Genomic DNA, 16,773 nt, shown 5'->3' on the forward strand with positions numbered 1-16,773 from the left:
AACGTATTCTTCCACATCAGGTTGAAGCAAGAGGCAAATTTGCTCCGAATTGGCAAGGACCATTCATTGTGACCAGAGTATTATCGAATGGTGCACTATGTTTAACAGATATTGAAGGCAAATGCATAGATATGACGATCAATTCTGACGCGGTAAAGAGATATTATGCATAACTTTTTGAATGTTTGTATTTAGCACTATTTCGAAGATTGAAATGACAAAGGCAATTTATTCTGCTATCCAAACACTATACCATTTGCTTCCCCTTTGAGCCATACTTGTTTCTTTCCTACCCTCTCTTGGAATCAATAAAAAAAATAATCAAAATCTTCACTATTATGTAGTGAACTACGTTTGACCTGATTCCTCAAAGAAGGATACGTAGGCGCCTCACGGCTCGGTCATAGGGTGCACAACATGCACAATGTGCACGGAAAAGAAATATTAAGAGACCCCAATCAAGAAACTGGGGCAGGAATTGTATTGGAAATAAGAAAAGATTCCAAGAGTTGTAATTTTAAACCCATACCAAAGCTATTTAGCTTTTAATACCTTTTCCATTCCTAACCTTAATACCAAAAAGACCTTTTGATCAATCTTAGAAAAATGCTGAGGCAAGCAAATGAAGTGGTTCATAACACTCTGGTACAAACAAGGAAAAAAAGTAAAATGAGAGAGTCTTATAGGTGAAAACCCACACGGGCACCATAAGGCGACGGAGGTTGAGAGAAAAGTAAAATGAGAGAGCCTTATAGGTGAAAACCCACACAGGCACCATAAGGCGAAAAGGAAGTGAAGAAGTGAAAAACGAGGAAAATTTATCGGTGAAAACTCCTTGAGACAATTGAGAGGAGATGGATTAAAAGACTGGGTTGATTAATCCAAAATGCATACCCTGATCATTGGTGCCAGTAATTCCAATCAGATAAGTCCTTTATTCCTTTTCCAACAGTCATCCAAAAAATTGGATTTTTCTTTTCATTCTATAATTGTCGAAATCAGCGTATTTCGTTACTAATAATCTTACTTTCTCCAAGCTTTGAGATAAGTTTTATTCCAAACAAATAAGAAGGAATGTCAAGGTATACTACCAAGATTCAAGGTTACAAAATACAGCCACGAAAGGTGGGAGATAAAATACGGGTGTAAGAAAGATGAAATCAAAAGTGGATCAGCAAAGTCAGAAGAGGCACATGATTACAGTTGAAAGGTTTTGAAGGAAAACACACAGAGGGGAATCCTATAGTCAAGGATCAATTACAAAGACAAAACAGTCTTTTCAATCATTCCAAGGCAATAAAGAGAGACGAAGAGAAACATCACCATCTGCAAGAATACCACAGCCAACCACCCTGCTTTAAACTAACGAAGTTTTCTTTGATTTAAAACAGGGGCAAAAACAATATTTGTGTCAGGAAATACCTGGTAAAGAAAAAGAAGAAGTCAGGCGTCCACCTGGAAAATGAGGATGAGAAAAAGAAGAAGTCAGGCGTCCACCTGGAGAATGAGGATGAGAATTAAAAGAAGTCAGGCGTCCACCTGGAGAATGAGGATGAGAATTAAAGAAGTCAGGCGTCCACCTGGAGAATGAGGATGAGAATTAAAAGAAGTCAAGCGTCCACCTGGAGAATGAGGATGAAGAATTAAAGAAATCAGGCGTCCACCTGGAGAATGAGGATGAGAATTAAAGAAATCAGGCGTCCACCTGGAGAATGAGGATGAGAAAAAAAGAAGTCAGGCGTCCACCTGGAGAATGAGGATGAGAAAAGAAGAAGTCAGGCGTCCACCTAGAGAATGAGGATGAGAATTAAAGAAATCAGGCGTCCACCTAGAGAATGAGGATGAGAATTAAAGAAGTCAGACGTCCACCTGGAGAATGAGGATGAGAAAAAGAAGAAGTCAGGCGTCCACCTGGAGAATGAGGATGAGAATTAAAGAAGTCAGGCGTCCACCTGGAGAATGAGGATGAGAAAAGAAGAAATCAGGCGTCCACCTGGAGAATGAGGATGAGAATTAAAGAAGTCAGACGTCCACCTGGAGAATGAGGATGAGAAAAAGAAGAAGTCAGGCGTCCACCTGGAGAATGAGGATGAGAATTAAAAGAAGTCAGGCGTCCACCTGGAGAATGAGGATGAAGAATTAAAGAAATCAGGCGTCCACCTGGAGAATGAGGATGAGAATTGAAGAAATCAGGCGTCCACCTGGAGAATGAGGATGAGAAAAAAAAGAAGTCAGGCGTCCACCTGGAGAATGAGGATGAGAAAAGAAGAAGTCAGGCGTCCACCTGGAGAATGAGGATGAGAGAAGAAGAAGTCAGGCGTCCACCTGGAGAATGAGGATAAGAATTGAAGAAGTCAGGCGTCCACCTGGAGAATGAGGATGAGAATTAAAGAAGTCAGGCGTCCACCTGGAGAATGAGGATGAGAAAAAGAAGAAATCAGGCGTCCACCTGGAAAATGAGGATGAAGAAAGAAAAGAAGCAGTCGAGGCACCCACCTGAAGAACGAGGAAATGCAATTGAAGTGTTGAAATCAAAAGCCCGCTCATATGAAAAAGGAGCACACTTAGAATCAATAAAACAGAGGAGTCCAACAAGATCCCCAACAAGAAACAACAAGAGTTCCAAAAGGAATACGGAATAAGACCAATGCCCAAGAGTCACCAAGATATCAAGACAACAAGAAACGCGAGAGCATGATCTAGATAAGATTTTATAATTCATGTACCATAGTCTAGTTTAATTTTGTATTTCCTTTACAGTAAGGTGTAATAAGGAGGTCAGCAAGCAGTAAAAACAGCACGAAGCAGCAGTAACATCACAGTCCCACGGTAGTCCCAGCTACCAAAACTTCCCGAACTACATTGACCTGATTCCTGTTTAGCCCAGGATATGTAGGAAACCTTTGAAGCAAAGGTTCGGTCAAATCTTTTTCAAAAAAAAATAAAAAAATAAAAAAAATGCTTCACACTGAGTACTCGGATGGGCAAAAATCGCTCGCTTTATCTTTGCACGAAAACCCTTCGTGTCTTCGGGCAAAGAGGGGCAGTTGTAAGCACGTGATTTTTGCCCTATATGAGAATTACTCCCAAAAAATTCAAAAATAAAATAATTTTTCTTGGTGTGCAATTTTTGTGATATTTTGTGTAACTATTTGTATGTTTGTCTATACATGTTTATTTGTTAAATTAATAAAAAAATACAAAAATAGGCATCTTTTGCATTTTTAGCATTTAATGTCCAAATGAACAATTTTATGCTTAATTATTACTTAATTGTGCGTTAATTGTTATTGGAAGTTAATTTGCGCTTTTATAACTTAATTTAGTTCTTAATAATAATTTAAGTACTTTTATAATTTAGTTTTAGAAAAATAAAAGAAGAAAAGAGAACAAAAATACAAAGAAAAATCGGATTGGGCCACTTCTTCAATTTCAAACCACAGGCCCAAATAATTGCCCAACTTTCCCCATGACCCGGTCCGTTTCAAACCGGGTCGACCCGGTCCGCTCCATTAACCCAACACCCCATCTTCATTTTTGTCCAACACAAAACAAAACCAAAAAAATAAAAAATAAAAGGTGAATTATCACTATTAATAGTTTTATTTTTTGTTTTTTTTATATATAAAAAAATCCGAAAATATTTTATTTTATTTTTTTATTTTTATTTTTTTAAAAAAAACATATATAATAATTTCGGGAATGTTTTTTTTTTAAAAAAAAAAAGTAAAAGAATGTAGAAAATTTAAAAAAAAAAAAAGTTTAAAAAAAAAATAAAAAAATTTAAAAGTAAAAGAAGGTTGGAATTAAAAAATAAATATAAAGGTATCTGAAAATTTAAAAAAATTTAAAGTAATTGAAAGTAGCATTTTTAAAAGAAAAAGAAAAGATAGTGGTTTGTTTTTTAAAGAAAAGTTAAATAAAGTGAGATTCTCTTTTAAAAAAAAATAAAAAGTGGGATTTTAAATAAGATAAAGTAATTAAAGTTGGAATTTTAAAAATAAAAGTAAATAAAGGTGGGATTTCTTTTTCTAAAAAAATAAAAGCAATTTGTAAGTGGGATTTCTTTTAATTAAAAAAATAATAAAATAATAAAAAATAAATCTGAAAATTTCGAAAATTTTGCTATAAATAGAAGAGAAAATTTAGGAAGAAGGGTGGAAAAAAAGAGAGGAAAAACTAGATAGAGAGAAGAAAAAAAGAGGGGGCGGAGTGAGAAGTATACACCCGATATACATTCTGGATACACTGAATATACAGGGACATAATTCATTTTGGAGAGTTTTGAAGTTGAAAAGAATAGTTACTGTTTCATTGCCTCGCTTAAGATCTGAAATAGTCAGAACCTTCCTGCCTTTTACTTCTTCTCTATACTTGGAGTCGTTTATAGTCTCCTGGTTTACTACTATTCCTACTGTTACTGGTCTATTCCTGTGTTGCTGGACTGTCGTTGTTGTGCTACATTGTTACTACTGTTGCTGCTTCTCAGCTTCATCTTCTCTTGTTTTCCAATACCAGGTACATGTCTTTTAAATTTTAAGTTGGAAAGAGATTCAACATGACTCATCAATGAAGTTTGAATTGAAATTCTGTTTTCTATTTGTCCAAGTTCATCAATTTAAATTTCATTTTTGTTTTATGTTAGTTAATTAGTAGTGAATTCAATTTGATAGCTATGAGCTAATTGTCTTACTTTGAAAGTTCGTATAAAGATTTGTAATAATATTAGCTCATTATCTCATTAGTTTAATCATATTAAATTGTCAAAGTAGGGAATATGGCATGAATGTTGGTCATTATTTAATTTTGTTGTTAGTTAAGCAAGAAGTGATGTATAAGTACCAATTGCAACACTTGATATCAATGGTAATTAGAAATAGAATTTGCATTAAGTAAATCATGAAAAAAAAAATTGGAAAATATTTCCTTCCTTTATGAATCATTCATTTTCAGTTTTATATGCAATTTATTCTTTGATATATATATATATATATATATATATATATATATATATATATATATATATATATATATATATGTCATATTTGTTTTTTTTTTAATAATATTAATCATATTTGTATTCTGTCCTTTGAAATTGAATAGTTGAAATGAATATAACTTATATTCGGAAAATATAATCAACGGTCAACATTTAATAAATTGTAAATTCTTTTCAAAGAATTTAAGGGCACCTTAAATGGGAATTTATCATGATTTTCACATAAAAATGTATAGATATAATAAACAATTTGTGGAAAATCCCTAATATCATTACGAATATTTTGCACAATTAGGGATACGTTCGCGTACCCTGATTATATTTTTAAAAGCAAAAATTCGGATTATGCGTACGCGCAATTTCGAACGAATATTTAATAAAAGGATTTTTCCAAAAGGCGTTAAATCAATTTCATAAAAACCCGAGATGTACGGTTCATTATTCAAGAAAAACAAATATTCTTGATCCAACACAATTTCGAAAAATGATTGCTTAATAAATATATTATAAAAAGTTATTGTGTACACGTACGCGTGACACAAGTCCGCAATTTTTTTTAACACGAATATACGTACGCGTAATTCGATTCAAAGAAGGGTCATCAATAAGCGGTAGTAAAAACATGTAACATCAATGTATTTAATAAAATCAAGGTAATTAAGCCAATAATAAAAACAGTTAAGCGACCGTGCTAGAACCACGGAATCCGGAAATGCCTAACACCTTCTTCCGGATTAACAGAATTCCTTACTCAGGATTTCTGGTTCGCAGAATAATAAACAGAGTCATATTCTCCTCGATTCAGGGATTATAATTGGTGACTTGGGACGCCTTAAAATTCCCAGGTGGCGACTCTAAAACAAATAAACAAATCCCGTTTCGACTGTCCTTCAATTGGAGAAAACTCCCCACGCGCCCTGCGGGCGCGGCGAAAAGGAGGTGCGACAATGATAACACCATCTGCCTTGTACAAAACCTCCAAACCTAAGAAATAGTGCAACTTTTCGAGATCCTTGATCTTGAACTTATTGTGTAGGAAAGTCTTCAGCTGGTCCATTTTTGATTGGTCTTTCCCTATAAGTAGAACATCATCAACATAAACTGCTACATATGCAACTGAGTCCCCCTTCCTCTTAGAAAACAATGAGTAGTCATTCATAAATTGTTCATATCCCCTTGAACACAATGCCTCAGTTAATTTTTACACCATTTTTTGCTTGCCTGTTTCAAACCATATAGAGATTTATTCAATTTACTGGCCAAACCTTGACTATCCACCATAAGTTCTGGTGGGACTTTCATATACACCTCTTCATGCAAGTCACCATGAAGGATTGCATTATTTACATCCAATTAGAAGATGTTCCACTCACTCTTTACTGCAACTACAATAAGTGTCCTAACTGTATTCATCTTCACCACCGGAGAAAATGCTTCTGTGTAGTCCACTCCTACTTGTTGTGTGTAGCCTTTCACTACTAACCTAGTCTTGAACCTTTTAATAGTTCCATTTGCTTTGTGCTTCACTTTATAAACCCATCTACATCCTATTGCCTTCTTTATAGGAGGCAGAGGTACCAGGTCTTATGTATTATTGGCATAAAAGGCTTCAAACTTCTGAACCATAGCTGCTTGCCAAGCAGGGTTGATAGCAGCTTCCTCAAATGAAGATAGTTCACTATCATTGCATATGCTACTTACCAAAGATTGACTGTCATGAACCAAGGTATTAGCAGAAATATGATGATGTTTAGGGAAAGAGGCATTCAAGGAGAAATCAGTATGGTTATGTCTGTCTGTATGTTCATGAGGAGTTGGTCTATGCACAAAATATATATAATCTTTCAAGTATACAGGTGTTTTGTGTTCTCTTAGTAACTTTCTTAAATTTTGGAGTTGGATTAGGTGTGTGATGTGTTAGAGGTGAATCAGTGGTGTGTGGGAAATATGCATATTGTGATTGTTGTAAGCCTGCATTGTTTGGTGCATGTGAAGGAGGTAGAGGACCAGGAGAGGAACTCGTAGAGGAAGGTGACAATATATTGGATATAGTACCTACATTCCTTTGATCACTTATAGTACCTTCTTAAGATGACATTGTATTAGTATCAATCATGTGACTAATAGGAAATGGATGAAGAGTTGAAGGGAAAAAGGAAGATTCAAAACTAATATTGAAGGGGAAAATAGACTCATGAAACACTACCTCCCTGGAAATGTGGATTTTCTTGGTGGCTAAATTCAGCACTTTGTAGCCTTTCGTGCCAAAGGGGTAGCCTATAAAAATATGTGGTGTTGTCCTTGGTTCAAACTTATCTCTATGGACTTTTGGTATTGTTGGAAAACATAAGCATCCAAAACTTCTTAACTGAGAGTAATCTGGTCTTCTATTGTATAAGACTTCAAAAGGAAACTTGTTCTTAAGATAGGTCGTAGGTAATATATTTATAATGTAAGTGCCTGTTAGAATACATTCCCCCAATTACTTCAAAGGCAAATTAGAATGAAACAATAAGGCTCTGGCTGTTTCAAGAATATATTTGTATTTCCTTTTCACCACTCCATTTTATTCTGGTGTATAGGGGCAAGTCTTTTGGTGAACAATTCCTTTTGAGTAAAAAAATACGGTAGCTTCAGTATTAATAAACTCCAGTCCATTATCAGATCTTAAGGACTTGATGGAGGTTTTGAATTGGTTTACAACTAAGGAAACAAAAGCTTTGATAGTCTGGAGGGCATTGATTTTACATATTAGCAGGTGAGTCCAAGTGGACCTGCTAAAGTCATCAACCATAGTAATGAAGTGTTTGTATTTATCATGTGTACATTCATGGTAAGGACCCTACTAATCCACATGCAAGAGTTCAAAGATTTTATTTGAAATACTGATTCTTTGAGGAAAGGGAGCCTGGCCTGTCTAGCCATAGGACAAATTGAGCAAACAAAGGATTGCTTAAGGGAAAAAGTTGGTATGAAGGATATTCCCCTCATTTTTACAAAAGGCACATGTCCTAGTTAGGGGTGTACAAAGGAAACCGACAAATCGCACCAACCCGATAATCCGAGTCAAACCGAGAAAAAAAACCCCCACTATGGTTTGGTTGGAAAAAAAATTCGACCATAATTGGCTTAGTTTGATTTTAACTAAAGAAAGTCAAACCGAAACCAAACCAACCCGACATTACATATATAGAAATTTTAGATATATTTAATATATAAATATACTTATTGTGATGTAATTTATAAATATTTCTTAAAAGATTTCATAATTTTATCTTTTGAGGTATTTTTTCAAGGTTGGACTTAGAACTTTTGAATGTTCCAATAAGTTTTATAGCCATTAACATTAGTAAATTAAATAGTTTTAACAAAAGCCCAAACCAAAATCAAATCAATACTAATGCTAACAAAAGAAATTCAACTCAATACTACGAACGAGAATGTATTGAATATCTATTTTTTGTTTTGCAATAATTTAGATAAAAATGCATAACATATTTTTATTTTTTCTTAGCGTTTAGTCATGTAATTAATACTCCCTTATTAGTCTACTTATTTTAACATGACTTAGTACTTTTAGATTATGTTTATTTTATTATGGATTTTAATTAGCGATATTTATAGAATATAATTTTATTTTCTTTATTGTTGAATATTTTAGGATAATGCCATGACATATCTCATATTTTGTATTATTTTCTTAGAAAATACTTTATATAGTTGTATCTTAATAGGACTAAAGAAATATTTTGAGCACAATTTATATGTTTTGTTCTACGAAGATTTTATCAGGAAAAAAACCCCGAAAAAATCCGAATAACCCGAAAACCCGAGAAAATTCGAGAAAAACCGAGAGTGAAAAACTCGAGTTTTATTGGTTTGGTTTGGTCTTTAGATTTAATAACCCGACACAATTGGTTTGTTTTGGTAATTGTAAAATCCGAACCAACCCGATCTATGTACACCCCTAGTCCTAGCCTATCATGCCACAGAAGGTTAACATTATTGACTTGAAACATGCATGAATTGAATCCAGAACAATGACTCTTATTATCCAGGTATGGATTATTTACAATTGAATATTGATGATTCTGCAAATGACTCAAGGATGATCTATTTACATATGGAGATGGATGAGAATGCAGGTTATTCAGAAGAGGACTATTTACATCACATGAATGAGTAGAAGAACAAACAACAGAGTTGTTAGCTAAACTATTGTTTCTCAGACATTGAGAGCATATCAGGTACAGTCCATCCTTGACTTTACCAATCTCTAGAGGCCTCTTCAGTGAAGGGGCTTGCAGAAGACAAGTATTGTCAGTGAAAGAAGTCATACCTCTCAAATGTTTGCTCAACCAATATACAGAAATAAGATTGAATTTAAATGAAGGAATGTGAAATGCTTTATATAGAGTGATCTTAGGTGCAAGTTTTACATTTTCAATTTCTATCACCTTCACTTTATAACCATTTGGTAAAACAACTAATAAGGGATAAGGTAGGATTTTGATGTCAGACAATAAGGACTTGTTAAAGGTCATATGGTTTGAGGCTCCTGAATCTAGTATCCATGTGTCAATCTTTGATTCAAAGCACCTACATGAGAGTTTACCAAAATCAATAGAAGATGTGCAAACAATAATACCTACAAAGTTTACAACATTGGTAGGATTTGAGTTGTTTGAGTTCTTTCCATCATTGCCAAGTTGAAAATGCTGAAGTAGATTAACAAGTTGTTCGTACTGATCCTTATTCAAATTTACATTCTGATTCTCATCTTGGGCATCACACTCATCAAGCTTGCTTGTCATTGCATCAGTTGACATCCTTTGTATATTTGCTAACATCTTATTCCCTCTATTGTGTCTGAAGTTTTGATTGGAGTTCTGGGCATTCTGAGGGTATCGTGTATTTTGATTAGAATTCTATCCATTTTGTGAATAACCGTATAGCTTATAACACTTATCCCTTGTATGGCCTGGCCTCTTACAAAAATCACACATAGGACGCCCTCTGTTGTTCCTAGAATAGTTGTAACTTGGTGAGAAATTTGTTCTAAAAAGACTTGGTCTTGAATTGCTCACATTCAAAGAGGTGGACTTAATCGACAACTTTTATTTGGCTTGATCTCTCTTTGCTTTTCATCCTGGATAAGTAAGGAGAAGGCTCGAGCCAACGTAGGCAGTGTATTCATCATAAGAATACTCCATCGAATGATAATGTACACTTCATTGAGTCCCATGAGAAATTGTATCAACCTCCTATCTTGTTCAGATTTGTACATGCTTTCCTTTGGGCCACAATTACAAAGGCAGCTACATTGAGTCCTCTTGTTCAGAGTATTCAGCTCTTCCCATAACTTTTTCAGCTTAGTATAATAGCTAGTGACGTCAAGGGCTTTTTGGGAGAGATCCTTGATTTCTTTCTGAATTTGATACAATCTAGCTCCATTGGTTTGTTCATAGCGATCCTCCAACTCCTTCCACCACTCAACAACATCACTCGCATATTCTACACTATCCGCAATTTCTTTGGAAAGAGAATTCAGAATCCATGAAGTGACCATGTTATCACATCGTTCCCACTGCAGATAGGTTGGAGATTGGGGATTTGGTTGCTTACATTCACCACTCACAAAACCTAAGTTTGTTCTTTACGGATAAGCCACGAAGACACTACGTCTCTGGGATCTATACCCTATCCTATCGAATAGAACAAATACAAACATCACACCAGGATTGTCGGATGGATGCAGATACAAGAGACCACTTGGGTTGATTCCCGTGCTCGGAGGCACGGTGACACCCGTACTAGTATTAGCCGTATCTTGTTGGTCGGTAATAGCCATTAGAACGCAGAATTAGTTGATTACTGATAGAGGAAAAACAATCGAAACCAAAACTTTTAGAGTTCTATGCGGTAGATTACTGACGTACGAAGAACTGATCGAATTAGGGTAGATCGATCAAATTAGGTCAAAAAACTAGAAAAGAGAAAAGAGGATTAGGAAATGAGTGAGAAGAGACGAGAAGGATTAACTTTGCTCTGATACCATGACAAGATTGTGACTGATACTAGCTTAGTGGATCTCAACCTCAGCTCCAATGGCTGAAGCTGAATCTGGAAGCTTTTGAAGAGTCCCTGTGAGAGAGAGAGGAAGAAGACGAAAGCAGAAGAAGAATGCTTTGATGAAGAATGAAGCTCAATTATATTGAATATGTACAGTAACATATATATATACACGCAGAAAGAGTGACAGCGGTACACCTTGACTACTAACTGTTGTTAGCGGTATCCCAACTAACTAACCAACTAACTCTACCTTTAACTAACATACAAAAATGAACATAAAAGAATAAATACAATCTCAATAAAACTTACAAATAAATTAGAAAGACGTGAAGCTATTCATATTTGAATACTTTTGAATTTATCGCGCCTGTGAGTTGAATGGTCACGCTTAGCACTGTTGAGCCTGTGAAGATGCAGCAAGATGAGACATAAAGGTAGCATCAAACTCCAACCACATGCTCATGTGCTTTAGTTTGGTTTAATTTCTTTTTGTTCTCATTTATTTCCTACCAAAAAGTGTCTCTCAAATGCAGTACAACTACATTCAATTATTTATGCTTTTGTCTGTCCCTGTTCATTTTTTAATGTACTTTTTCTCCCTATAATGCACCCTTTGCTTCAAAGCAGTTGTTTGTGCTAACCTATGAAATTTCACCAAATGATAATTTAAATTAAAAATAGCCAACAAATGTATAAGTTATATATAATCTATGTATAATATGTATATAATCAATATATAATATATGTATATCGGTTAGGAAAAGTAAACTATATAATCGAAGGGCTATTATTACTGTTATTTCATAAACGAATCCTTCTCGAATTTTCTCATTTTTCTATGTATATATGTAATACATTGTGAAGTATAAGATGCCAAAATATGTAACACACAATGATGGGTAGACTAAGATTGAGTAATAAAGTCGTGAAGGTACATAACAATTTTAAAAGACTAAAAGGAGGTGGCAAGATAGTAATGGATAGCACATGGTGGATGCTAAAACAGGAGAAAAAATTTGAGCACTCAGAACAAACAGAAAACAGATGGAAAGAAGATGACAAAAATAAGTCTAACATTCACGGGTAACAGAAATTGGAATTAACCATTAAAAGGAGCTAGCAGTCCTTTTTTCACATGCCAACACTACTGAAATCAAATAATTCACGCCCTAAATTCAACTGTTTCTGTGAAGTAAGTATGTCCCTACGTCCACCACCTATTTTAAGAGTTTGTGCACTGGCAGTATATAAGTTTTTTTTTTTTTTACATTATAACATTAAGTTGACCTACAATAACAGATAATTATTTAATAACAAGTTTGATATAAAAATCTGTTATAACAGATTAAACTGCACTAATAATATCAAAACAATTACACTAGTGATATATATAACTTAAATTCTTAGTATTTCTTTTACCCGTTCCCTCTTCCATACCGTCAAGGGTGCTGGTTTGAATTGATTTCTCATTGTACCATAATGTATTTACTCTCAAATTCTTCTAGTTTGTATCTGCAAATATTCTTGGTTTTATTGTGGTGTATCCACACATTGGAGTTTCTTGAATTGGCAAGTGCAGCTACTCCAAAAGTGAAAGTTGGGAATATATCAAAAGTGGAAGATGCTTCATATTTTAGGATATACTATGGACAGACCTTCAAGGTTATCAAGAACACTCTTGATGGCAAGAGTTATCTTCTTATCCAGGTACTCTAATAACTACTACTACTAGTTTGCTTAAGCCATAATATTGGCACAATGATCTCTGCTTATTGCTATTCCTTCTCAGAAGTCAGTGACAGTTGAATTAATTAATCAAGACTAAATGTTGATCCTTAATAACTGTGTTTTCGTCGTTTAGTCCATTGCTAGAACATGCTCTAGTTTTGTTTAAGGAAGGGCAAGAAAAAGGATTTAAGTTATATATAATGATAATTTAAAGTTTTTTTTTACACTATCAGGTGTATATTTAACCTATTATAGTAGGTTTCTTATCGTTTTTATCGTGTTAAAAAATAATGAATATCATAAAATTCACTAGTAATTACCTTAAAATCGAAAAAGAAGAGGCTAGTCCTGTTTAAAATTTTGGTACTTGAGTGATTTCAAGGCTAAGATTACTCTGAAATGAATATGATAAGGGTTGCTGGACCACAAATATTGGACCTTGGATGTAGTAGGGCCAAAGGTGAAAAAAAGAGAGGGTTCTTTATCATTTGATCCTCTGTAATTGGAAATCCAAGAACTCACAAGTCCTTCTTGGTTGCTGAATTCCATGGCACAAGTTCCTTTGTGAGTTTTGTTTTGAGGGGTGCCAGGAGCTTTTCTTTTGGGGAATGGTCACAATCTGGGAAAAAGTAAAAGTGTTATTACCTAAACTATTCCATCGATTAATACAAACCATATTGTTTTGCTGAGACCATTTTCCAGCTTGACAATAATTCTAATGGTGTCATGACAACATGTGACTTCCTAGGTGAATCCCACATCGACAAAACACGGAAGAAATGCTGGGTATATAAGTAAACAAGCCTTAGACCCTACTGATCGTTTTAAAGCCGTAGAGGCTGGGCCCAAAGCGGACAATATTACTAGTGGTCTGGGCTGCACCAGAGCATACCTTTGCAAACCAAGAACTCATAGAGTTATGATACATAGAGGTAATCCATGATTTAATTCGATATGAGTACCACAGTCCACAGGTCTCACTACTCTTTTGGAATAATGCTGCTGATGTACTAGGACTATATCTACTCTTTAAATTCTTACAACCAGATATATATTGCTCGAGTCAAATATAGTAGATGTACCCCATCTACTTGTCGATAATATGCATCCAACCCTGCATACAGAAAACTAGCTAGAGCTATTATCTACTCTATAAAAATGGTTCTTGTGAATTCCAGCAAGCTGCAAGTTATCAGTTTTTTTCTGATTTAAGAATATGATTCCAGCAAACCAGCTCTCTTTTGAATTAGTATGTAAAATTGTGTGCAGAACAACACGAGAATGGCCAGCAGAACAAAATATTGCACCTCAAGAATAAAATCTTTCGTTATCCCACTAGCAAACTACTCGATCGAGACTGATTACTATTTTCCAGGTACCATTTTAACCACCTCAACTTTCCTCTTTGTAATATCTTGTAAGCTTTACATGTTTTTTCTATATGTTAATAACTCAGGTACTGACTTTGTTTCGTTTTTTTCTTTTCTGTTCTTTTTCCTTCAATTTTCAGTTTCATTTTTCGAGGTAAGAATGCATAACTTTATTACTACTATTGTCATAGCTGTAATACTAGTATTATGAATATATGTTTTGGTTAGAAAAATCCGGAAAAGGAAAATCTTTCTCTAGTTTGACAATTCTTGCATGGAATATTGCAGCTTCTAGGCATGTTGGGAAATTTGAAAGGCATAACATCAACATTTGTCGCCTCTCAATGCGTACTAAAACTATATCAGGATGGACAAATAGAGAGCATTAACAAGAGTGAGCCTCAACAACTTGCACAATATGCAGCTCACTTCATTGCCAACACTGATGAAACTCAACCCTGCAACTTTGCCACATTTGTCCCTATTGGTGAAGATGCACCTCTCCAGGTAACAACCCTTCCCTACACGGACAGTGTAAAGAATTTTTATATTATCAGTGTAATTTAACTTGTTGTAGCATGGGTGGTCTGCCTTATGTTTGGTAACTGGTTCTACTTATTATGGACAGTTATCTTTTAAATTGTCAGTAGAAGTTAAGCTTATGAGCTAAGGCTTTGTTCTGTTTTGTCGAGCTTTGCTTTGGTCACTGGTTGGATGGCCACACATAATTTGCATTTCTTTAACAGCGTGCAGAGTGGATAAAATACTTGGGAGTTTTTGCGAATTTGGAAAACAGGGCAAACCAAGTCTATGATGCAGTAAGTGAAGAATTGAGACATACTCCTTAGTTTTCATTATGATGAAAATATTTAGAAGAATTTCTTGTTTATTAAGGATTTTTTGTTTTGTGGACAGATTAAGGAGAACTATTTGTGCTTGAGCAAATCTGCAACTAGTAAGACTTCAGTTAAACCAACTGTATCTTGGATGGAGTATAAAGATGTGCGTACACTGACTCAAGAACTCAACCTTTTCTTTGAATTTGTTTTATAATCGCCCTTAACATACAAATATTTCCTTGTATAGGGAGTGTGGTCATTTACAAGAGAGCCATACAAATTAAAGGTTAGATCTTTATCACTTTCAACAGTTTTTTGGGTAATTCTCGAGTTTTAGCTTATATTAATCTTGACAATAACGGCTGCAGTTGGTGGAGGATGCTGGTGGAGTTAATGTCGATGATTCCATCAACAAAATCACATACAATATGTCCATTCCTGATGATTTAGAAGAGTTTCATGCCATTTTGTGTGTAAGTTAATTCTCTCATTGTTATTTCAATTTAGCTAACTTATTGCTTTTGATCATTTAAATTGTCATCTACTTTTTGCTGATTTAGATATTTGTTTTGTAGACTGTGGATGTAGTGATAGATGAAACATATACCTCAGATCCAGTGGTCTATAATGCTTCCACATTTCTTGGAAACATCAATTTGGAAGATCAATCTTGCTTTGCTTTTCTCTCAAATCAAAGCTTGTGGAGATATGATAAAAGGGTGCAAAACTCTACAGTCCTGGGTAGGTTCTAAAGTTTTTTTGTGTATGCATTGCCTACATGATCCTTTTCTATATTGATATTATTCAAGTAATATGTCCTTGTTATCTGAAGATAACGTTTTATTCTACACCAAATAGTAAGAAACTAGGGTTATTTTAGTTTTCATAAACGAGGAAGAAACATATCATAGTTTCATATAAGGTGTTGATTAGTCAGAGCTTTTCTTTTCAAGATTATTCAGAGTTGAATGCTTAATTGATTTAATTGGGCAATAACTAGTATAATAATTTAGAACCTTCCTTTCAAACTTTTTCTGGGATTGATGGTGTTTCCCTTTTGGTTGTTCAAGACTGGTATGATGGAGCTGTGTCTCAACCGCAACAGGTCTTAGCAGATATTATTGAAGCTTTATATCCTACAGGAAACTATAACACAACATATTTCAGAAATATTGCAAAGGTATGACACTTTTGTATTATACATTTTTCTTCTGCGTACTCTGGACAACATAAGAAAATTTTAGACGATCTGTTCAACTAAATGTAATTGTTCACACAAGTGAGATTAATTACCTGAAAAAACAAGGTGTACTGCTTGTTACAACCTGATAAAATACACTAATAGCGTAAAACCTAATGTATTGTTTGTGTATACAACCCACCTAAAAGGAGTGGGAAGCCACCCTAGTATTTTGACGTGTTACCTATTTCAGGGAGAAGGGATCATAAGCGTTGGTCCTGAAATGTGTGAAAGAGACAGCTCCATCGCAATGGAACCTACAGTTGTAGCTTGCCAGTAGCCGCTGCTCTATTCAGATTCTTTGTCCTGATTTTTGGTTCTTTTTCTTCACGCATTTTGGCCTGACAATTGTTCAAATTTATTGTACGTTCAGAACTGAATATTCTTCATCAGTTACAGAAAGGAAAAGTTGAAGCCATAAGCATTTTGGTTATTCAAAATATGATATACTATACTGTGTTCAGTTTCTAACCAAAATAACGGAATATAATGCCATCAGTGGATAATTCTGCTCAAGTATAC

General features: G+C 34.6%; 2 protein-coding genes across 3 annotated transcripts; one reads left to right on the forward strand and one right to left on the reverse strand.

Moving 5' to 3' along the window:
• Positions 1 to 10,088: 10,088 nt before the first annotated feature.
• Positions 10,089 to 10,568, reverse strand: LOC107769657 (uncharacterized). Its single transcript, XM_016588895.1, has one exon. It carries the CDS (start codon positions 10,566 to 10,568, stop codon positions 10,089 to 10,091), a length of 480 nt encoding a protein of 159 aa, XP_016444381.1.
• A 1,639-nt stretch (positions 10,569 to 12,207) lies between these two features.
• On the forward strand, positions 12,208 to 16,691 carry LOC107769653 (uncharacterized). 2 transcript variants are annotated; one of them, XM_016588890.2, is made up of 12 exons: positions 12,208 to 12,781; positions 13,551 to 13,734; positions 14,072 to 14,177; positions 14,313 to 14,326; positions 14,461 to 14,679; positions 14,919 to 14,990; positions 15,088 to 15,174; positions 15,259 to 15,297; positions 15,380 to 15,484; positions 15,587 to 15,752; positions 16,082 to 16,191; positions 16,445 to 16,691. In XM_016588890.2, the coding sequence occupies exons 3-12, from the start codon at positions 14,084 to 14,086 to the stop codon at positions 16,529 to 16,531; spliced, it is 993 nt and encodes a 330-aa protein (XP_016444376.1). In that variant the 5' UTR covers positions 12,208 to 12,781; positions 13,551 to 13,734; positions 14,072 to 14,083; the 3' UTR covers positions 16,532 to 16,691. The 2 variants fall into 2 exon arrangements, with proteins under 2 accessions (XP_016444376.1, XP_016444375.1); XM_016588889.2 differs by lacking the exon at positions 13,551 to 13,734 and having other exon boundaries at positions 12,432 to 12,781.
• The last annotated feature ends 82 nt before the right edge of the window (positions 16,692 to 16,773 follow it).

The sequence above is a fragment of the Nicotiana tabacum genome, chromosome 3, assembly GCF_000715075.1.
Source record: "Nicotiana tabacum cultivar K326 chromosome 3, ASM71507v2, whole genome shotgun sequence".
Classification (NCBI taxonomy): Eukaryota; Viridiplantae; Streptophyta; class Magnoliopsida; order Solanales; family Solanaceae; genus Nicotiana; species Nicotiana tabacum.

What these genes read in the sequence shown, in the direction of transcription:
- LOC107769653 (XM_016588889.2), top strand. Translation starts at nt 12,554, where the DNA reads ATGTATTTACTCTCAAATTCTTCTAGTTTGTATCTGCAAATATTCTTG. An exon ending in GTGAAGATGCACCTCTCCAG is followed by an intron (nt 14,680 to 14,918) that starts GTAACAACCCTT and finishes TTTCTTTAACAG; the next exon opens with CGTGCAGAGTGGATAAAATA. An exon ending in GCAAAACTCTACAGTCCTGG is followed by an intron (nt 15,753 to 16,081) that starts GTAGGTTCTAAA and finishes TGGTTGTTCAAG; the next exon opens with ACTGGTATGATGGAGCTGTG.
- LOC107769657 (XM_016588895.1), bottom strand. Translation starts at nt 10,568, where the DNA reads ATGGTCACTTCATGGATTCTGAATTCTCTTTCCAAAGAAATTGCGGAT.